At 39.5% G+C, this 23,894-nt stretch overlaps 1 protein-coding gene across 1 annotated transcript in view; it reads left to right on the forward strand.

Annotated features, from left to right (window-relative positions):
- The window catches only part of PARP14 (poly(ADP-ribose) polymerase family member 14), a 44,243-nt gene that overhangs the window by 13,203 nt on the left and 7,146 nt on the right, over window positions 1-23,894 (forward strand). Inside the window, exons 5-14 of the mRNA XM_069555373.1 lie at window positions 1,102-1,338; window positions 3,911-6,150; window positions 8,137-8,373; window positions 8,907-9,128; window positions 12,379-12,457; window positions 14,723-14,872; window positions 15,153-15,215; window positions 15,546-15,713; window positions 19,261-19,464; window positions 22,570-23,169. Coding sequence (XP_069411474.1) covers window positions 1,102-1,338; window positions 3,911-6,150; window positions 8,137-8,373; window positions 8,907-9,128; window positions 12,379-12,457; window positions 14,723-14,872; window positions 15,153-15,215; window positions 15,546-15,713; window positions 19,261-19,464; window positions 22,570-23,169 — 4,200 coding nt within the window. The remainder of the gene's footprint in view (window positions 1-1,101; window positions 1,339-3,910; window positions 6,151-8,136; window positions 8,374-8,906; window positions 9,129-12,378; window positions 12,458-14,722; window positions 14,873-15,152; window positions 15,216-15,545; window positions 15,714-19,260; window positions 19,465-22,569; window positions 23,170-23,894) is intronic.

The following is a 23,894-nucleotide window of genomic DNA, read 5'->3' on the forward strand; positions in this document are numbered from 1 at the left end:
TATACACCCTACTAGCCCCACTGCCTGAAACGTTTCCTCCCCTTGCGTGCTCAGTTGCTCAGTCATGTCCCACTCTTTGCAAACTCATGGACTGTAGCCCTTCAGGCTCCTTTGTCCATGGGATTATCCTGGCAAGAATACTGGAGTGGGTCTAGGAGATCTTCCCAACCCAGGGATTGAACCCCAGTCTCCTGCACTGGCGGGCAGATTCTTTACCACTGAGCCACCTGAAAAGCCCCTTCCTCCCCTTATCTCCCTGATAAACTCTTCTTTATCCTTCAAAACTCAGGTCAGTGACTACTTACTCTGGGAATCCTTGTCTGATTCCCAGTCTTAGTTTTCCCACCTCATTTAATCCTCAAATAGGCCATTTGTTTGCTTTCAAGACTTCTTCCCTCTTGGATGGTGAGCTTTTAAGGACATGCTACATTCATCCCTGTATCCCCAGATCCTAGCATGGTGTCTTGTACATCATGGACTCACTATCAATATTTATTAATTTGAAAGAGATAATTGGACTGAGTCCAGAAGGAGGAACAGGAGCAGGATAAAAACATTGAAGAAGGGCATTTTAGGTGCAGGGAATTATATACAAAGGCAACAGAGAATGGAGTTTTTGAAAGAATGACTGGGTTGTGTGTCAATATGGAAAATAAAATAAATGGAGGTAATAAACAGAGGTGATGTTTAGAAATTAGTTTGGGGTCAGATAGCCAAGGGCCTTGTACGCCTCACTAAGGAGCTTTAACTCTTGCCTGCAAGTGCTCGGGAGCCATTTCAGGACTTGAGGAAAGAGTGAAATAAGATTTGTGTTGTAGAGATGCATTCAGGTAGTGATGTCAAGAGGTGGAGAGAGCTGTGACTAAAGGCAGGGACATGACTCAGTGTCAGCAATCCTGGTAAGACATTCCTGATTGCACTGTTTTTCAGAAGCTTCCAGGGAATCTATGGGCATATAGATTCTCCTGTGGGAATTAAAATCTTGCATTTAAAAATTGAGTGCTTAGCCTGCTTCCTTTTTCTCAACTAATATTCAGACAGTTTCTTCTATACAATATAAAGATATAATTTTTTGATTGATTAATTGATTATGGTTTGTAGATGCCTTGAAATTTGTTGGTGAATGTCCCAAGCACCATTCAGTGAAAAAACTTCAGCTTTCTGCAAGACTTCTGGAAGTGACAAAAACAATTCGAGTTGAAAACCTGCCACCTGGTGTTCATGACCATGATTTAAAATGTTTATTTGAAAATCCTCATAATGGAGGGGGAAGAGTTGTCAGCATCGAATATTTCCTTGAGGAGAGTTCAGCACTGATTGAATTTTTTGACAGAAAAGGTAACATCTATCAATCTTAATTTTGTAAACCATACTTGGCATAACTGAAAATATTGTAGTAGATCTTAACAGTTAAAAGTTTTATTTTTTCTTGGAAATCCAAGTAGTAATCCTGTATATCTGGTATGTGATACTTGGTGAAAACAGTGATTCAAAATTTGGAGAAGCAATGTCAAGTTTTTGAAAGATATAAGGAGATTCTCTCATGAGTCTCTACTTACGATAGACTGAAAAATATATAAAAATTATAAATATATATAATTCTTAGAGTCTTTGAGATATTGTTTTTAAAGAGGTGATCTATGTTTTAGCTCTACATTTGATAGAAATTCTGAAGTTAATTTCAACAAGTAAAGATATACTCAGAAACACACACAGTTTCTATAAAGCATAAAAATATTAAAAATATTTTTTAATTGAAGGATAATTGCTTTACAGTATTATATACTCTACCAAACATCAACATGAATCAGCCATAGGTTTACTTATGTTCCCTCCCACCTCCCTCCCCATCCCACACCTCTAGGTTGTCACTGAGCCCTGGTTTGAGTTCCTTGAGTCATATAGCAAATTCTAATTGGCTCTCTATTTTACATGTGGTGATGTATGTTTCCATATTACTCTCTCCATATATCCCACCCTGTCAGGAAGGGCACTTTTCCTGAACGCTTGCTGTACATGAGATCTTTTGCTGTGTTTTCTGTCACAGTATCTTGCTGAATCCTCATAAGAATCTGTGCAGTTATATAGTTACTTTTTTTTTTTTTAAACAGAGGAGGAAAACAGTATGGTGATCTTAAGGCACATAAACGTGAAATCTTTGATGGTTCTTGGGTCAGACAGACCTGAGTTCAAATGCCTGGCTTTGGTGCTTACTAGCTTTGTGATCTTGGGGAAGTTACTTTAACCCACAAAAGTCTCTGTTTTCCATCTATAATATAGGGCTCCCATTACTACTTACCTCAGAGGAATGTTGTGAGCATCAGATTAAATTGTACCTGTGCAGTCTTGGCATGGGGATACTCACTGGTACTCAGAGCCTGTTCCAGGCCGTGGTGGGAAGTTGAAGCCATGTATCTGAGCCTGCAAAGGTCATGTTCTTTTCATTAGGTCTGGCTTCAGGCTAGGCAGCCAATTGTGCACAAGGTGAAGTTATTTTTGACGTCTTTTCACAAGATACTGCTTTAATCCAAGTTGCTGCTGGAGTTCATTCTAATTCCCTTCCTGCTTAGACCCCTTGTACCTGTCTAACAACTAAACACAAAGTGAGGAGGGGCATGGGGGAGAAGAGTACCTCTACACACACACACACACACACACACACAGACACAGACACAGACACACACAGACACACACACACAAACACACACAGACACAGACACAGACACACACACAGACACACACACACACACACCCACCAGTAGATGTCTCAGTAGATGTGACAGGAAGGGCATTAGAGCAGGGACAAGGGAGATGCAAGACTTACTGAATCAGAGTCCCTGGGGCTGGGTTGTCTGATGACCACGAGGATGACCTTGGTTTGGAACCCCTGGAAGAGGGCAAGAGCATGGGCTTTGGGGTTAAGACACTGGCTTGAATCTTAGCTCAAATATTTACAGTCTGTGTGTGCACTCAGTCATGTCCGACTCTTAGTGATCCCATGGACTGTAGCACACCAGACTCCTCTATCCATGGGATTTTCCAGGCAAGAATACTGGAGCAGGTTGTCATCTCCTACTCCAGGGAATCTTCCTGAATCAGGGATCAACCCTGCATCTCTTGAGTCTCCTGCATTGGCAGGCTGATTCTTCACCACTGCACCACCTGGAAGCCCCATTTTCAGTCTGTGTGACCCTATTTGAGTTATCTAACATCTCCTAGCTTCAGTTTTATCATTTGTAAATAAGGACGATAACAATAGTGTCTCTACTTCAAAAGGTTGTTGTGAGGGTTATATACATAAACCACTTAGAATATTGTCTGACACATAGTAAATTATGATAATTATTGTTATGCACCACCTCTTAGGAGTATTAATGGAATCTAAATCATATATGAAATCTAAATTTCTGTAACTGTACAGGAAGAAATTATAGAAAGAAATAAATAACATGATTCCTAGATGAGCTTTGCTTTAAGAACAAAAACATTCTTCACACTGGAGCAAACACCCTCCTCATGCTTGTGACCAAACTCCTCTCTCTTTCTTAACATGGTGGTAATAATATATATTAGTGTTATCATAGAATTTACTTAACAGAATAGAATTTACCTAACAGAATTTCAGTATAGAGTGCTCTTGGCTGGAAAGTAGTTATTCCATGACACAAGGAATACTTGTGTAGTATTAATACATATCAGTTTATATTTGAGCACTCTGGGAGTAGTGCTGCTTTTTATTTTATTTTTATTTTTATTTTTATTTTTTAGTGCTGCTTTTTAAAAGCATGTTGTAACATCAAAGTTCTTACAAACATTAGGATTTTTTTTTCTCTAGAATAGGAAAATTTGTTTGCTTGTTTTTGCTTCTGAAACATATTATACTGAATTTGTTTTATTTCTTTCCTTTAAGTGATGGACACCATCATGACCAAGAAACTTGACCTCAATAATATGCCACTCTCTGTGTTCCCATACTATCCTTCTTTGGGCACAGCCTTGTATGGAGAGGAGAAACCTCTGATCAAGCTTCCAGCATCATTCAGAGAACCACTGGATCTTTCCTTATGGAAATTCTTGCAGAAAAAGAATCTGACTGAGGAGATACATGATCAGATGAGACGTTGTCACTGTGAGCTGACGTGGTGCCAGCACAACAGTGAAGTGATCATCAGACCTGCAGCCACATTAGTCAATGAAGGAAGGCTAAGAGTCAAGACTTGGCAGAAAGATGTTTCCAAACTTTTCTCTGACATCAGGTCTAAATATACAGTGACCTCATTTAAAGTGGATCCAACAGTGTGGGACACCATTAAAGACAGTTTAGAAGATGATAAGATTTTGATTGAATTTGATGCACTTGCAAGCATTGTAACCTTAGTGGGGGAGTCAGACGATGTACAAAACATTGAGCCACAGATCAAGGACTTAATAGAAAGCACCATTCAAAATATGAAAAGAGAAGAGCAAAGTCTGAAACAAAAACTGGCCATTACTTCAAGCAAGTATTCACTTCTTTTGCACAGTGGCATACAAGAGCAGCTCCACACAGAGTGCCCAGAGGTGGAAATTTATTATGATGAAGCCTCTCAACACATGTGCTTCAAAGGACTCCCTGCAGAAGTGTATAAAGTAAAGTGTGAAATCCAGGAAAAGGTATACAGCATGGCTCAGAGAAAAATTCATGTTCACCCTAAGGTTTTCCAGTTTCTGCAACAGGTTGACTGTGCAGAATTCTCCAAGTCTCTCTTTATAGCACAGAACATTCTTGCAGTTTACGAGCTAGAGGGCACAACCGTCCTCTTAACTGGCTTCTCTTCTGAAGTCCTTGTGAAAGCTGAAAACCAAATGTGCAGCACCTTAATTTGTAAGTGCATTGATGTTGAGGACAGGAAAGTCCTTAATGGCAAGAATTGGAAAGGGCTCACTGGAAATTTGTGTAAGAAACACAATTCCTCCTCAAAGACTGTAGTAATCCAGGAGGTAACTTCAGAAACTGCAGCCCAGGTCATCATTGCAGGCTGTATAAGAGACGTAAGTAAAATCTACGACTTGCTTTTTGACTTCGTGGAAAAGCACACAAAAATAGAGAGATGGCATGGAGTAGAGAGTTCCTTAATTGTTGATTATTTAAAAGCAGAAAAGCAAATCTGGCCAAAAATAAAGAGGATGAATGTTCAGGTAAATTTTAATCCTGAGAACAAGCAAAAAGCCATTTCACTAATTGGCCCAAAGACCAAAGTCCTGGAGGGAATGAAAATTGTCAAACAAGCCTTGGATTCAGTGTGTGTTAAAAGCATCCATATTGATAAACCAGGAGCTGGTCAGTTCTTCCAGGATAAAGCACGGTATTATAAAAGTGAGGTCAGAAGATTATTTGATTGTTTTATTGAACTGAAGAAAGATGAAGAAAAGGCGAGAGGCGGCACTGGTGGGCAGAGGTGCTTATTTCGGACAGATTTAGCTCCTGGAGTCTCGCTAATTGTGCAGCAAGGCGACTTGACACACTTTCCCGTCCAGGTGGTGGTGAATGCGGCCAGTGAGGAACTCAAGCCCAGGGGGGCGTTGGCTGCTGCTCTTCTAGGAGCAGCTGGCCCTGAGCTTCAAGAAGACTGTGACCAGATATTGAAGAAAAAGGGCAAGATCTCACCTCCCTGTGCCATCATCTCGAAAGCAGGGAAGCTCCCATACCAACATGTGATCCACGCAGTGGGGCCCCAGTGGAAGAGTGATGAGGTCCAGAAATGTGTGTGGCAGCTAAAGACAGCTGTGAAGGAAAGTCTCAATTTGGCTGTAAAACACAAGTACCAATCCATAGCCATCCCTGCTATTAGTTCCAGAACCTTAAGCTTTCCTCTATCCCTGTGTGTGGAGAGCATTGTTTTGGCGATCAAGGAATGGTTCCAGTGTAAGAAGAATGGATCCACCTTGAAAGAGATTTACCTTGTGGATATAGCTGAGAAGACTGTTGAGGCCTTTGCTGAAAGTGCCAAAAGTATATTTAAAGACACCCTGCCTGATGTTGCTTCCCTGCCCAGTTTACCAGCAGCAGCCCAGCCCGACAAGAGAAAAGATGATGGAAATGGATCAAGTCTGTTGACCCCAGAAGGCCTGAGGATCCGACTGGTGAAAGGAGATGTGCAGAATGCTACAGTGAGTGCCCCTGTTTTCAGAATAACCCCCAGGATGCTGGGAACTCCAGTTAGCCTACTGCCAAAGGGAGATTAGGATCAAGGGGAGAATCCCATGTCCTCCATCCTTGCGTTGAAATAGGTTTCCTTAGAAAATTGGGCTACTTCACCAAGGTGCTCACTAATTGAGACTGGTCAGTTATTTGTGGAAACTGATAATGTACTCAGATCACTAGTTTCCAGCAAATGTGAAAATCCACAATAATAGCTAATGTTTATGTGACTCTCTATACTTTTTCAGTGCTTTTATACCTGTCATACTTTGGCAAATCTAAGATTAATTTCAAATTCTCTGATAGCAGATACAGAAAAATTAGAGCATAAGATGGGGACAGAGGACAGTAATCTGGAGTGTACTGAGTCTGAGGGGCTCTCAACTCCCAACGTCAGTAAGAGAATGTGGGGAGGAAGGTAGAAAGTGGATCTGGGGAAGGTCTGGGTATTATGTCGGGCTAGTTCTTGTACATCTGTCAGGGAGTGATGTGTTTTTAAAAACTGTATTTAGCAACTTTTTCAACACAGGCTGTAACATCCAAACAGTGCTGGAAGGCCCCCTGCGGTGCTTCCCCAAATGGGGGGTTGTGAGCAGTCTTGGGGCAGAGCTTCTTAGGGAAGGCCATTTGCATATCTTATTTGGAGAAAAAGTTATTCACAACCTTTGCCCACTTTTAAATTATCTTTTTATTACTGAATTTTAAGAGTGCTTTGTATATTCTGAATATAGGTCCTTTAACAGATAAATGATTTGCAAATATCTTCTCCCATCCTGTGGGTCATCCTCTTTTTTTGTTCAAGTTGTTATTTTGTTTAAAATATTTTTCATTTTAGCTCAAAATATGGAAAGAGGTTGTAAAAATTTTGATTTTTACTTACAGTTAGCTTAAATCATAATTACAAGAATAATAGCTAACACTGCCTGTGTTCTACGTGCCAGGCACTCTCCCAAGTGCTTGGCATTCATTTTCTCATTCATTGCTATGAGGCAGATTCCAGGATTATTATTCTCATTTCACAGATGAAGGAATGAGATTTAGAGGGGTTAAGTATTTTGCCCGAGTCTCACAGCAAGCAAATGATAGAGCTAGGACTAGAATGTGCATTGCTGTATTTCAAAATATAGAAGTAATTTTGTTTCTCATCGAGAAAACCAAGCAAATAAACAGAAGTCTCTCTCAGCCAGGGGTCAGTAGTTGGAATGAGTTCCGATGCTCATTCACCGTGGACCCTGAGCAGTAAGGCATTCCTTCCGTGCCTTCCTCTCCCATGGGTGTGTGGCTTCTGCTGCCACAGATCTGCTTCGCATCACTCCTCGGTGACCCTTGTGGGGGTAACCTTGACAACCACTTGGTCCCATTCCCTCTCCCGTCTTCTCTTGGTGTCTTAGTCAAGCCTGATTAATCTGCTCATAGTAACTGTCCTGCTGGAAAAGATCCCATGACTCTTCACTGATGCCTGGAAGCCCAGTTGACTTGGGACTCAAGGCCCTGCAGTCTCCCCGCTGTGTAGTGTTCCTAGCCTGGCTGCTACCTTTTGCTGTGAAAGCTCTCTAGCAGGTCAAACTAATGGGCTTGCTGCTCACAACCTACCCTGCTTCTGCCCATGCTGTTGCCCCTCCTGAATGAGTTCCCCATCTCTCTCTGCCTGCAGCAGCTATTCCCATTTCTCAGACACCGTGTCACTCATACTGTCCTCACTAACCTCTGAAGGCGCTTCCTCTGGACTCCTTTGGTGAGTCCCTACCATGTATGTGTTGCTTTTTTGACAGCTACTTTTTGTCCTAGAGTGTTATTGAGATAAGTATCTCTCTTTTGAGGTGGTATTTTCACCTCTGAAAACTTGATCATCTTAGTTGTCTCCCATTGTGCCAAGCCCAGGGGCTTAAATATAGTAATCCTGGATGAATGCTTTTTCTTAGAATTTGAAACAAATTGTTGGTTTTGTTTTTAAGACCCATGTTGTTGTCAACTCCATTCCCTCGGATCTTGAGCTCGATAGAGGACCCCTTTCCAAGGCCTTCTTGGAAAAAGCAGGACAAAAGCTCCAGGAGGAATTGAAGACAGCTGGACAAGGGGTTGTTGTTGATGTGGGCACTGTTCTCCAAACCAGCGGCTGCAGTCTGCACTGCCACCATGTGCTTCACGTGGTGGCTCCGAACTGGAGAGATAACAAACCGTCTTCACAGAAGGTGGGACCTGGTTTTAAATTCTCCAGAAAATTAGGTAGCTCTTTGAACTCTCAGTGTAAAGTAGATTGGACTCTGCCTATTTCTATTCTGTAATAACATCACATTCTCAGAGCCATTTCTTTGAGCTATAGCTGTCTTCTCCCAAGGACCAGTTAATAATATAAATTTACTGTAGTTCTCAACCATTGCTGGGACTCAGGGAAGGGTTGCTGAAGATAGCACCCTTTAGTGAGGAAGGCAAGGTGAGGGCGTGAAGAATGGAAGAGAACAAAGGATCAGCACAGTAACTGCTTTGCTTCTTTCCATCATTGCTGAATGAGTTTGAATCTTCTTGGAGGGTCTCACACATTCTTCCTTCCTTTTCCTCCTTTCCTCCTCTATTTTTCTTTCCCCCTTCTCACTGCCCTTAACCTCCTTTTGTTGAAAGTAAAAAGGAGTAGGCAGAGATCCCATAGTAGCTAAATTCTTGTTCTTTTTGTTTGAACTCTAATTTCTAGGCAAAAATGTATAAGAATGTGCTTTGTCCTTTTCAGATCATGGAAAACATAATCAGAAAATGTTTGGAGATCACTGAGAGTTTGTCCTTAAACTCAATTGCATTTCCAGCGATAGGAACAGGAAATCTGGGGTTTCCTAAAAACATTTTTGCTCAATTAATCACCTCAGAAGTATTCACATTCAGTAGAAAGAGTCAATCCAGAACTTTACAAGAGGTTTGGTTTCTGTTGCATCCAAGTGATCATGAAACTATTCAGGTACGGTCTTGCTCATTGCTGGTTATTCTGTCAACTGAGCCCTGACATTTTCAAGTGTCTTCTTCGTTTCATAGGTTGTTTCTTTCATGTATTTTCATACAAGAAAGTAAAAGAGCAGTGTGGACTAGTTGTAGTATAGCAAATTTCAAGCAAATGTATGCATATAGAAAAAATTTGACTTCTTATTAAGAAAAATTTGAAACATATACAAAAATTGACAAAACAGTTGGCTTCCCTTGTAGCTCAGTTGGTAAAGAATCTGTCTGTAATGCAGGACACTTGGGTTCGATTCCTAGGTCAGGAAGATCCCCTGGAGAAGGAAATGGCAGCCCACTCCAGTATTCTTGCCTGGAGAATCCCATGGACAGAGGAGCCTGGCAGGCCACAGTCTGTGAGGTAGCAAGAGTCAGACACGACTTAGCGATTAAATTACTGCTAATACTAGGCAAAGTAGTATAATGAAATCCCTTTATCCGTATTCATCTTCATAATTAACAACTTATGGCCAGTAGGTTTCATTTCTATATCCATTTATTTCCTTTCCTTCCATATCATTTTTGAAGCAGATCCCATATATACATTTTACCCATAATAGATTCAGTATTTGTTTTAGACATTAGGATTCTTTTTAAAAAGTAACCTTACTACAATACTATTTCACACGTAAAAGAAATTGACAATCATTCCTTTATTTAATCAATTATCAAGTCAATGTTCATATTTCAAACTATTTCATAAATATTTTGTTTTTATAGCTTGTTTGTTTGAATCAGAATTCAAATAAGGCCCCAGTATTGCAATGGAGTTGACATAGCCCTTAAACCTCTTTAATCTATAGAATTTCCTTCCATATTAACATATAAATTTTAATACATAATATAAAAGTACTGTGTGGTCCTACAAATAGGAGAATGTCAAAATAATATACAACTGAAGGACTCAGCACATCCCCATAGGAGTAAGATGGTTGGGACCAGAAATACCAGAACCATCTTTGGTCATAGAGAGTTCATCAACTAGCTCACATTTGCTGAACATCAGCTGTGAGTAAGCTGCTGGACTCAGCATTACGGGAGAACAAGAAGCATTTAATAAGAGGCCATTATTCTTGCCCTCCAAGTCCTTAGAATCCAGGAGAATAGATGATATTAAATGTTTGAAAAGTTCCATAATAGTGTAAGAAATAACAGATCAAAGCTAGCAATCTAAGAGATGTCCATGTATCATTGGACCAACTGAATTTTTAGGTCATACTTTTTTTTTCTCTCTCTAGCTACTACCTTTAAATACTCTGGAAGCAAGCAAATCTAAATTCTAAACAGACAGCTAAACCCCCTGAGCAGTATATGTGGTCCATTTAGTTGGCCCACAAAACTACAGTCATTTCTAGTCAATAAATGCTTTTTGAACAGTCTCCCTATGACTTGCATTGTACAAAGTGATATGGATTACAGAATGGGTATGTAGCATGTACTGTCCCTCCTACAAATCATAATTACTTGGAGAGCTAAGATTTGTACACATAAAATGAACTAGAGAGATGAAATGCTGAGTTTTTGAATGAATGGCTGGGTTCATTGAAGGAAGTGAGTCCTATGACATGGACCTGAACCCTCGAAGCTCACTATTTCTGTGCAATCTCAGCCTTCATTATCTTTCCTAAAGATTCAAATTGAAGTATTTGATAAAGGGGTTAGCCTAGACAGACACTGTTATTGCCATTGGAAATAATATTGCTTTTCCATACATGGCTGTGACACTTTTTCTGTTAAGACTTATAAAGAGAGTTAAGCTTTGATTTTATTTGCCCCCAAATAAGCAAAACTTATTGCAATATTTATAAGTCGAGACTATAACAGAGGTTGCAAACAGCAGCCTGTGGTCTGAATGGAACCTCTAGATATGCTTTATTTGGGCTGTTTTTTTAAACAGTTTGAATCTGTTGCTGGCATTTAAGAATCAAACATGTCATATTAAGCTCCAGATGTCCACTGTGACCTAAAAATTAAAAAATTCTGGCACACTGGACATGGATATGAGCCTGAACAATTTGCTGTGGTTGAATGGCAGCTACTGTCTAGTTCTCCAGAGTCAAACCAGTCCACCTTTTTACTCCTGTAGCTTACATGCCTGGTGCTTATAGTAGTCTTTAAGCCTGAGACCTTGGGTCTATAGCCAAGGCTCACTTGGCTCACTTCTGTCTGGTCCTCTTCCCATTATTGTATAAGCCTTTTAGTCAAGATGTTACTTGTTCATTCCCAACAAAATTTCCTGTTGCTTGTAATAAGGAGGAAGAAAGAGATGATATTGGTGTGTCACTACCAGGCAAAGAAATGGAATTCCAGCCTCTAACTCCCAAGACACTACTCCCCTAGCTGTTTCTTTCCTGGTACAAATAAGTTAAAAACTGAAGGGTCTGGGTCCTTGTGATTGTCTTTCTCTTAACACTGTATTTTTGACAACAGCAAATATTTGCTTTTACTCATTATGAAAGTAATACATCTTCATTATAGAATCTGAACAAAAAATGCATAAATTCTTTTAGTTATATTTCATTCCAGTCTTTTATATATGTGAACTTTTAAATGTGGGACTATGTATTTTAATATCATTCTTTTTTCATTTAATAGTATAAAATAAGCATTTCCCTGTTCTATTAACTATTCTTTTAAAATGTGATTTATAATGGCTGCCAAATACTCCAGCATGAAAGTAAAAGTGTTAGTTGTGTAGTCGTGTCTGACTCTTTGTGACCCCATGGACTGCACACTCTCCAGGCTCCTCTGTCCATGGGATTTTCCAGGCAAGAATCCTGGAGTGGGTTGGCATGCCCTTCTTCAGGTGATCTTCCTGACCCAGGGATCGAACCTGTGTCTTTCGCATTGAGGGCAGATTCTTTACCATCTATGCCACCAGGGAAGTAAATACTCCAGCATATGGGCATACTAAAATTTATTTAACCATTTTCCTGTTGGAGTTTTAAACTTTAATTTTTTCTCAGTTGCAAACATCATTGTAATCAGTATCCTTATATTTATATATTTGTTCACATCTTTGATAATTTTCATAGTGCATATTTCTAAAAATAGAGTTCATGAGTTTTTATAACTTAAAAATCCATAATGAAAATAAATAATACTTTGAGAATTGTTCTCTCATAAATATTTGTGCATGTAGGATCAAAATGTCTGAATCAGATTCATTTATCTACTGAGAATTGTGGTGGTTAAAACTGTATTTGTATTTCCAGGCATTCTCAGATGAATTTGCTACAAGAGCTAATGGAAATATCATCACTGACAAAATTTCCAAGGCTGAAAGTACACAAGGTTCAGTAAAGCTTTTAAATAGAGGAATTATTTATAATTGCTAAATAACTATTCAGTGAGAAGTAAAACAGGATGATTTTTATGAAAAAGTCAATTTGTGATAAATAAAATATTAAATTATATTCCATATACCTGAGCATGCAAGACACTGGTGATATTTATGTGATCTAGAGTGAAAGAGCAGGCTGGGCAAATATAATCTGTACAATCGGTTTTTAAGTGATGATGAGTTTACTAAGCATGATGTGATAAGTGTTTTCAAAAATAGATACATTTAAAGAAATAAAACCAACCAAATGCTTCTCCTCTGTCAAAGTTACTGTTGTATATTTGAGTTTATCCTGTTTGGAGTTTGCTGAAGCTTCTTAAATCTGAACATGTATGGCTTCCTTCAGACCTGGGAATTTTTCAGTCATTTCTTCAAATATATTTTTCTGCACTGGTCTCTCTCCTCTCCCTCTGGTGCTTCAATAACACAAATGGTAAGCCTTCTGATAATATTTCTGAAGATCTGTTCTTTTTTTTAATTTCCATCTTTTTTCTCTCTGTTCTTCAGACTGGATAACATTTATTAATCTACCTTAAAATTCACTGATTCTTTTCTCTGTCTACTATACTATATATAGCCTATCCAGTGAACTTTTAATTTCAAACATTGTCTTTTAAGTTCTAAAATGTCCATTTGATTCTTATTTTATAGTTTATATTTCTCTGTAGAGATCCCTATTTTTCCTTTCATTCCAGATTATTTTCATGCATTCAAATGTTTTTACTTTGCCCTCAGGGAGTTATAGTAGTTATAGTAGAGGCTTTAAAGACTGTCTGATTATTCCAACATCTGAGTCACTTTAAGATTAGTGTCTATATTGAGTGTCTTTATACTTGAGAATTGGTCACATTTTCCTGGTTTGTTGGGTGACAAGCAATTTTGGATTATAGAATGGGCATTTTATTTTTAAAAAACATCTATTTATTTGGCTGCTCCGGGTCTTAGTTGTGGCATGTGGGATCTAGTTTACTGACTAGGGATTGAACCCCAGGCCCTCTGCATTGGGATCTTGCAGTCTTAGCCACTGGACCATCAGGAAAGTCTGAAGAATGGGCATTTTAAACATTATGTTGTACGACTAAGGTCCTATTAAAATCCTCTGGAAAATGGTCATTGTTTTCTTTGTTTGAGCAGGCAGCCATTCAGTTAGCTTCATTCTACAAGTTCTGCCTCACCTTATGTTTGGGCAGTGGTTAAGATCAATTCCATTCCTAAGGCCTTTGCTATGCAGCTTGGGTCTACCCATGTGCAGTCATACAGAGAACAGGGGGTCACTCTCTCCAGCTCACTGCCCCAGCATTCCCCTTACATTCTGTCTTGCAGAAGGCTATTTTCCAGGTCTTCTGGCCAGAAGGACAAGGTTTTGTCAGAGTTGAAGCCGCGAGTTCTGTTGCCTTATAATTTTGCATGATCAGGGTTGCCCTTGGACAAAGCAGAGGGGTTAGGGAGGGGACCTAACAAACAAAAAGCCAAGGATTTCTCATATACCACATAGACACTTTTCAGACCACAAGTCCCTTTTTGTTCTGATTCTTCTCGACAGGAATATAGAATCTCCCTCAGTTTTAGCTCCCCGTGGTGTCACTGTGGAGTTCTACATCCAGGGCACCTTATACAGGGTATAGATTTAAAAAGCATAAGTACGGGAAAAATGAGGCTTTTCTGCTATTCTGATCAGCTCATGGGGACCCATTTTCTCAGTCCTCTGGCCACAAGACAGACATTCTCTGAGCGTTTTGCTGCCTGTCTTCATTGTGTAGTTCTGTAACGAGAGCCATGCCTGGGTCAAGGCTGGGAGATAAAGAGGAAAAATTACCAAACAAAATGGGAAGCCGTAGAGGCTGCTCCTTCAAATTTTGACTCCCTTCCCCAATTTGCCTGCTGTTGTGAACGTGTCAGTTCTCCGAGAGTGGCTTTTTGTATTTGTCCCATGTTTTTACTTGTAATCAGTGGAAAGGAAAGGCTCAAGTCGACTAATTCACCTCGGCCAGCAACTGAAGTGCATATTTGATATATATTATATTTTATAGTCCTTTGCCAGAAACAGACCACCAGGGGCTCAGAGGCAGGGCCAAGTTAAATGCCACAGATCACACAGAGGGGCAGAGAGACAGAAAGAGAAGGTTGAGCGGGGCACAGGTGAGGACCATGAAACCTAAGTCGCTCTTGCTATTGCTGACTTGTTACTGACTGCATTTTTTTTTTTCCCTTGTCAGATTTCTATGGGACTGTTTCTAACCCTGATTCAGGGATGTATGAAATGAAGATTGGGCCCATCCTTTTCCAAGTAGCCTCTGGAGATATCAGCAAAGAAGAGGCAGATGTGATCGTAAATTCAACATCAAAGTCATTTAATCTCAAAGCAGGTACTTGACTTACAGAATTTTGACTAATGTAATAGTCACAGTAGCGCCCACAAAGTAGGGTTCCTACAGCCAAACTGGTTTCTACAACTTTGTCCTATTAATACTAATTAATAATTTTTAAATTGTTTTGACATGGTTTCTCAAAATTGGGAACAGTTCTTTTATGAATTTTTCATTATCAGAAATACCTAGTTATAGGATTCCTTCGATGATGGGGAAAGCGTTTAGACTGTGAGGCAACCATTCTGATGTGTGTAAACATCTTGATTTTCTCATGCAGGGGTTTCCAAAGCAATTTTAGAAAGTGCTGGGGGAAATGTGGAAATAGAATGTTCTCGCCAAGGTAAGGCACAACGCTATTTTTTGATTTTAAGGTTTAAGTGGAAGACTGCATATGGGAGGCTGTGGAGGATGAGGAAAGTCTTGGGGTTGGGAAGACAACATATTGATCTGGAAATCATGCCTTTTACTGAAGAATTCCTGTTGCAGTGAATTAGAAATGAAAAGTAATCTCCCAGTTAATAAGAGAAGTGAGATTCATCAGAGCTAGTATTTCAGGAGTTTCTTATTCACAGAGAATACTTTATCTTTCAATTCAGACATTTTCCTTTTTAAACAATCAGAGAGTGGGTTCAGCCTCTAATTTTGTGTCTCTTTGTCTCATGTTTCCCAGCTCAACAGGGCCACAGTGATTATATAATTACTGAAGGCGGGTTTTTGAAGTGCAAGAATATCATTCACGTCATTGGTGGAAATGATGTCAAGAGATCAGTCACCTGTGTTTTGCAAGAGTGTGAAAAACGCCATTACTCGTCTGTTTGCCTCCCGGCCATTGGGACAGGTTTGTGACCTCTGGCTGTCAAGGCTGAATCCCAAGGCGACCACTTTCCCTCGGATTTGGTGCTGATGATGGTTAATGTACTTACTCCTGAGTTGGCATCAGTTTCCTCAACTCAGGGCAACCCCTGAGGGAAGGAGCAAAGCCTGAGGGTAGTTTAAGTAAAAGAGAAAAATGAAGAAAAGTGAAGAGAGTATTGGCATAGTAGACATTTGCTTTCTAATATGGAAGGGAAGGGAGAGAAGAAGTCCGTTTCTCATTACTTTTATCAGGTCTTTTCTCTTTTTCAGCCCCTACACATGTCCCATTATTTAGTCTTCAACTTCCCCTCTACTCTTCACTGAAACACCAGTGCATGGACTTTGCTTCCTCCAGACAGCATGGCCATCCCCCTTCTCTTGCCTCCTCAACAAGGGGCTGGTCATGGGTCATCTCAGCCTCTCAGTCAGCAGAACTCGGTGGATTCTAATGAGTCAGAAAATCTAGGCCTTCCTCGTTCAGCCTGTCTGCCTCTTCGGAGTTTCTTGTTTTCCTCAAACTGTATAATGATTGTATGAGTCTTCTTTTATAAGGATGGTGCTTTGGGCTTATCACTTGTAAGGTGATGCTCTCTGAGCTGCTTCCCCAGAAATCTGAGGCATGTGCATGAATCAGGTACTCCTGGTTGGTCTCCCTTAAGGGAGCTGCTCAGGCTTGAAGTGGCTGGAGATGACTGGTCCCAGAGAGAGAAGGCACAGCACTGGCTTAAACATTCCATTGCTCAGGAATCCAAGTTTGAGTGTCTCATACTGGCATTTTAGGCCCTCCAAAAGCTTAGCTTCATAAACCTAACTGTCCTTGTTACTTTCTGGGCCTTCTTCTTATCCTCTATCCCATATTTTGATTTCTCATATATTTTTCATTCTTCTTTTCCCACATAGAATGTTATGTCTCTTTGGTTCTCTATATCTGAAAGTATGATTTATATACCCTTTATTCTTCCATTCTCTTTTTAGTCTCATTCAGTCCTAGCAGATTAGCCAATGTATTATCTGTTTGTCTGTCCTGCTCTCTGTCATTTTTAACGGATACCCACTAATGACTTTCTAGTCTCTACCTCCATCTGCTTTTTCCTCTGAGCTCCAGTCTTGTGTTTCTGCCTTAACTTTAATTGTGCTAAGAAAGTAGGCAGCCTCAGAGTGGCACTGACCTTCCCAAGGGAGTCCCTGAGTGGAGTCAGAGAAGAAATAAGGAAATGAGGCAGTTTTAGTTTTGTATAAATATTTCTGGGTTACTGCAAACCTGTTGTTTTTTTCCACTGACCTGGTTGCATTGCTGACCTGCACAAAGAAATCAAGGTTAGAAATTTCTTGCTCGTCTTTTTTCCCTGTTGTTATCCCTACCTGAGCAGGCCCTTAGACTAACAGATGGAGGAGTTTGCTTCCTTAGTGGTGTTTATGAGTTGAGACTGTAATCAAGACAGTTGCTGGCAGTAAAGGAAGCCCTCTCCCTGTTCCTTACAGGCACCTGCTTGAGGGGAGAGAACGGGCACTCAGTGTTACCTGCAGGCATCTCAAGCTGAAAGCAAACTCTGAACTCCAGTTCATTGTCTTCTCCCCACACCTGCCCTTCCTCTTATAACCCCAAGCATGTTAAAAATATCACTTTCTATCTAGAATCTTTGATTCTACACTCTTTACCACTCCTGTGTGCATTAGCTTATTAATTAGTTTGATGACTAAGAAAAAGGTTCAGTTCAGAAGAGGCACCTGACCTGTTATGAGACTCAGACATATTAGCAAACATCCACAGTGCAGTTGGACGTGTGAAACACACGTGAAGGATGTGGGTGGCAAAGGACAGGGAACAAGAGGCAAGTGAGTGTAAAGCCAGTTGGTCACTTGGCCCTGTTGACTTTAATTCCTGAATATCTCCTCAACCCCGATACCCAGCTCTTCTTTCTGGCCTCTTCTCTTTGTTCAGCTCTCATCTTTTGCCTAAACCTTTACTTACAGACTCCTCTTTAGAACTGGGCTCCCTGCTCCAGTGCTTTCTCCATTCACCCCTTTATTCCTTGTTTAACTTTCTAAAAACCAGATCCGTTCCCCTGAACACATCAAGTTCAATGTATCACACCCCTTACATTGTTCTATTTGGCATAGCCTTTCCCTCAGTTTCCCATACTTTACCTGTTCATCCCCACATGTCACATCCTCCGTGTCCAAAGTGCTTAGATTGTTGAGAGTAGATGAATATATCTGAACACTACCATTTAGATTCTTGCAAATATCATGGAATAACTACAGCTTTACAATGAGAGTTTCTCTCTTCCTCTGATCATGTAATCAAAAAACCCAGTCGTCTACATTACTACAGTTGTCTCCATAGCCAGGTCAGAGAGGGTTGCTCTCCTCTCTGCAATAATAGTGGGCACAATGAACAGGGATAATCCAAGTGGGCCTTTTGTCTATCACACCAAGCGGCCCAGGGGACTTTCACATTGCCTGCCTCCCTCCCTCAATATCGGAGAAGGCAATGGCAACCCACTCCAGTACTCTTGCCTGGAAAATCCCATGGACAGAGGAGACTGGTAGGCTGCAGTCTGTGGGGTCGCTAAGAGTCAGACACAACTGAGAGACCTCACTTTCACTTTTTACTTTCATGCATTGGAGAAGGAAATGGCAACCCACTCCAGTGTTCTTGCCTGGAGAATCCCAGGGACGGGGGAGCCTGGTGGGCTGCCGTCTATGGGATCACACAGAGTCGGACACGACTGAAGCAACTTAGCAGCAGCAGCAGCTCCCTCCCATATGATAGCTGCTATTCATGTGGAACTGCTTCCCTGACTTTTCATGAGTTTTTTCAAGGAATTTTCATATTCTTATTTAGGCAGTAGGCTTGGGAAATCAAGATATGAAGCCATGTTTAATATAGGAAAAGACCTTGCTCGGGTGGCAGCCTTGAACCCTGCAACTCAGCTAAAACTGCACTGACTGGAGGAGGCAAAACTTGGAGGCTTATGGATAATTTGTGTGCAGAGAATTATAGATTATAACAAAAGCTTATGGATTTAGGTGTCTTACAGACTTAGCTCATTTTAAATCAGGTACCCAAAGACATCTGAGAGAAAAGGATATATCCATAAAGTCAAGAAATGACTCAACAAAAAGTAATCATTGTTCTCTTTAAATAGCAATATATGTCAACATACATTATCATCTTTTACTTTTTCTGGGTCTTTTAAGGACACTAGTGAGCCAAGAGAGGTTAACTGTCTCTGTAACAGAGGGACACAGTGAGCTGGGATCAGCTGAATAGAGCAAATAAGAACACCAGACACCAAGTTATGTTTCATTGTTAATTGTTGGGCTGTTCCTGACGTCCTGGAACAAAAAGTCCCCATTGCATCTAGGACTTCAGGAGTGTTTGCTGGTGCCTTGTTAGTAAAGTCCATGGTGATGAGAGTTGAAGAGTGGGAATTTATTCTGAGAATTGGAATCCCTAATTTATTCTTCACTTTTTTCCAGTTGGGCCTTTTCCCCCTAATTATTTTTATTATTTGCCTTTCTAGGTAGTGCCAAACAAGACCCAGATAAGGTTGCAGTAGCCATAATTGATGCCATTGAAGAATTTATTCAGAAAAGCTTAGTCCAGTCTATGAAAAAAGTTAAAGTTGTTATCTTTCAGCCTCAACTACTGGATGTATTTTATGCCAACATGAAAAAAAGAGGACCTCAGGCTTCTTTCCAACAGTGTATGATGTCTAAAATTGCATGTGAGTTGTTCATTTTTATGAAATACATATTTCTAATATTGATGTTACATGAGAAACAGCTATCCTTTTTTGGTAGTTTATTAGTTTTCTTCCAGTTTTATGGAGATACAGTTGACATACATCTCTGTATAAGTTTAAGATATACAACATAATAGTTTGACTTATATTATTGCGAAATGATTACCATGATCAGTTTAGTTAGCATCCATCATCTCACATAGATAAAATAAAAAGAGAAAACAAAGAAGAATTTTTTTTCTTGTGACAAGAACTCTTAGAATTTACTTTCTTAACAGCTTTCATATACAGCATATAGTAGTGTTAACTACAGTCATTAAAGAAGGTTTTTGGACCCAATTCCAATGTATGTGTGGAGGCTTTCCTGTAGCTACAAGCAAATCTCAGACCCCAGCAAGGTGTCTGAGGATTCAGCCTGGTTTTGACATCATCTACTCAGAGATGGAATCAGATTCCACAGGCAAAAGGCTCTCAGTGTAACAAGATGGCCCTCCACTTTTGATGCCAGTCAAAAGCAAAATACTGTATATATGAGAAAAATATTTGGCCATTCAGATGACCAAATATATTTTTTCTGATAAATCACAATATTATAGTCATCATTCTGTATATTACATTCCTGGTACTTATTTACCTTGTAATTGGAAGTTTGCATCTTTTGACTACCTTTCTCCAGTCGCCTTCAACCCTTGCCCTCCAGCCTCCTAGTGACCACAAATCTGATCTCTTTTTCTATGAGTTTTTTTTTTTCAAATTCCTCATTATCAGTTTGTCTCTCTGTGTCTGATTTGAAATTAGCTAATCTTTAATGAACTATCACAAAGAGAAATTAAGAAAACAATCTCATTTATAATTGCATCAAAAAGAATAAAATCCCAGAAATAAATTTAACCAAGGAGGTGAAAAACCTATACTGTGAAAACTACAAAATATTGATGAAAGAAACTGAAGAAAATACAAATAAATGGAAATATAGTTTATACTCCTGGATTGGAAGGATTAATATTGTTAAAATAACCATTCTGGTTAAAGCAGGCTGCAGATTCAGTGCAATCCCTATCAAAATTCCAATGGCACTTTTCAAAGAAGATAGAATAAACAATTTTAAAATCTGCATGGAACCACAAAAGACCCCAAATAGCCAAAACAATCTTGAGGAAGAAGAACAAAGCTAGAAGCATTATACTTTTTGATTTCAAACTATATTACAAAGATACAATAATCAAAACAGTTTGGTACTGATAAAAATAGACACATAGATTAATAGAGACCAGCACCATAGAGAGCCCAGAAATAAAGGCATGCACATATGTTTAATTAATTTACAACATGGGAACCAAGAATATACAGTGTGGAAAGGATAGTCTCGTCAATAAACAGTGTTGGGTGCTTGCTTCAGAAGCCTATAAACTGGACCACCATGTGCAAAAGAATGAAACTGGACCACTATCTTACACTGGACACAAAAGTCAAATCAAAACAGATTAAAGACTAGAACATAAGACTTGAAACTATAAAACTCCTAGAAGAAAACTTATAGGTAAGCTCCTTGACATTGGTCTTAACAATGATTTCTTTTTAGATTTGACACTAAAAGTACAAATAGCAAAAGCAAAAATGAGTAAGTGTAACTACATCAAACTAAAAAGCTTTTGCACAGCAAAGGAATTCATCAATAAAATGAAAAGGCAAACCTACTGAACGGGAGAAAATGGTTGCAAATTGTGTATCTGGTAAGGTGTTACATCCAAAATATATAAAGAACTCATACAACTCAATAGAAAAAAAAAAGCAAACAATCTGATTTTAAGATAGAGTATCTAAATAGACATTTTTCAAAAAAAGATATACAAATGGCCAATAGGTATATGGAAAAGTGCTCAACATTATTAATCATCAGGGAAATATAAATCAAAATCATAATGAGTGACCACCTCACATGATGAACAGCTATTGGCAAAAAGAAAAGGGATTTTCTTGGTGGTCCAGTGAAATTAAAAGTCTGCTCTTCCACTGCAGGGGGCACAGGTTTCATCCCTGGCTGGGGAACTAAGATCCCACATGCCATGTGGCATGGCGAAAAAGAAAAAAAGGATTAAAGACTCAAGTACTAAAACTGCCCATAAAACTTACAGAAAAAAAAATAGGGGAAAATAAATGATAAAAAAAAAAGACAAGAAATAACAATTGTTGGTGAGGATGTGGAGAAAAGGGAAAACTTGTGCTCTTTTGGTAGGAATGTAAATTGGTACAGCCACTGTGGAAAACAGTATGGAGGTTCCTCAAAAGATTAAAAATAGAAATACCATATGCTCTAGCAATTCCATTTCAGGGTATTTATCTGAAGGAAATGAAATCACTTCCTTGACTCCATGTTCATTGCACCATTGTTTTCAGTAGCCACAACATGGAACCATTGAAAGCTGGATTATAAAGAAGATGTTATATATGTATTTCATTAAATATATATGTAATGAAATGTTACTCATCCTGTCTTTATTTGAAAGGAGGATACATCCTGTCCCTATTTGAACGCTAGGCTTTTCCCACCTTCAAAGTAGCTTTTAAAACCCCAGTACTCTCAAGAGGGAGGGGAGATGTATATATATATATATGTACATATATATATAATGTAATATATATATAATAAAATATTAATATTATATATATAATGAAATATTACTCAGCCATAAATAAGAGGGAAATACTGCCACTTGCAACAACATGGTTGGACCTTGAGGACATTATGATAAGTGAAATAAGACAAAGAAAGACAAATACTCAATGATAGCCTTTATATGTGGAATCTTTAAAAAAAATACTGAACTCATAGAAGACAGACTGATGATTGCCAGAGGCAGGGTGGGTGGTCATGGTGGGCAGAGGGGAATGAAGGTGGGTGAAATGGGTAAAATTGGTCAAAAGAGTAGAAACATCCAGTTATGAGATAAGCAAGTCCTGGGAATGTAATGTACAGCATGGTGACAAAGAAAGAAAGGAAGGAAAAAAGAGGGAGGGAGAAGGAAAGAAAGAAAGGAAGGAAGAGAGAAAGAAAAATAGCTAATCTTCTTTTCTTTTCTTTTTTAGCATTTTTGGGCTTCTCAAGGAAATCTCCCAAAAAACAGACTCTGGTTTTAGAAAAGAAAACAGAATTAGCAGTTTTTCAGGTGTGTGGTAAAAATGTAAAAAATGTGGAAGACGCTCTCTTGTGGATACAGGACCTCATTCAAAAGGAACAGTGTCCCTACTCCAGTGAAGATGAATGTATCAAACACTTTGATACAAACGAATATAAAGAATTGGATGAGCTTCAGAAGAAGCTAAATATTTCCATTTCCTTGAACTGTGAAAGACCTTTGATTGAGGTTTCTGGAATTACCAAAGATGTGATGCAGGCTAGAAATGCGATTGAGGACATGATCAAGAGAGTTAGATTGTCCAAAGAACAGGAGTCTCTGGCAGATCGTACCCGCGATTTTGTAGAATGGCAATATGAGGACGGTAATAATAAACTTCATAGTTTTGACAAAATAACCAACATGCAATTGGAGGATGCAAAGAAACAAAAGAAAAAGACAATTGATGTCAAAATCAATCATCAGAGCTACACAGTGGACTTGAGGACATACGTTGCTACAGATGCAAAAGGAAACAGCTTATCTGTTCGGCGCCATACAAAATCTGAAGGTGACTCAAACTTTCATGCTTGCTCTCCATTGCTTTCTGCCTGTGTTGTGTGTGTTGTACATTCATCAAAATGTTGTTCAAGTAGATAAAATCCAAGTAACCCTCATGGAAGAAAATAGAAAACTTGGTCTCTGGGTTGAAGGAGCTTACACTTTGGCCAGGAAAATACAGCAAGGGTGCACCCAACAGCTGATCATTTTCTTCATGGTAGCAATAGTGAAACGTTGTATTTGTTCTTATCTCTGCAGTTTATAAGCTTCCCAGAGTCAGTTTTGCTGGCGGGGGTTGGGGGTAATGGCTGCCTCAGTCAGGAAAGGGAATGCCGTGGGCTGTAAAGTAGCCTAAGGCTTTCTAGAACAAAAGGAAAACAGAGTGGGCCTTCGGAGTCTGTGACTAATGACTGAGTGGATGGGGAGCCTGTAGGGTCTCCCAGAAGTCACTTTCTCCTCTGCCTGAGGATAAGAATCCTTGACACAAACATCAGGAAGCAGCCTTCAAGGTTCCCGAGAAGGGAAAGCTCGTCTTGTGTAGACAGCTATTCCTGCCTTTGAACCACAAAAATCCCCCGCTGAAAACTACTAAATGGCTTTCAGTACACTGGGAGAGCAATGTGACAGATTCCTCAGACTCTGAGCAACCCTGAGGAAATGACAAGTACAGCAGTCTGTTTAGCAGAAGGGGAGACAGAGCTACCACCCCCAGCCTGCCACAAAGCTTAACCTGCC

This window comes from Ovis canadensis, chromosome 1 (genome assembly GCF_042477335.2).
Source record: "Ovis canadensis isolate MfBH-ARS-UI-01 breed Bighorn chromosome 1, ARS-UI_OviCan_v2, whole genome shotgun sequence".
Classification (NCBI taxonomy): Eukaryota; Metazoa; Chordata; class Mammalia; order Artiodactyla; family Bovidae; genus Ovis; species Ovis canadensis.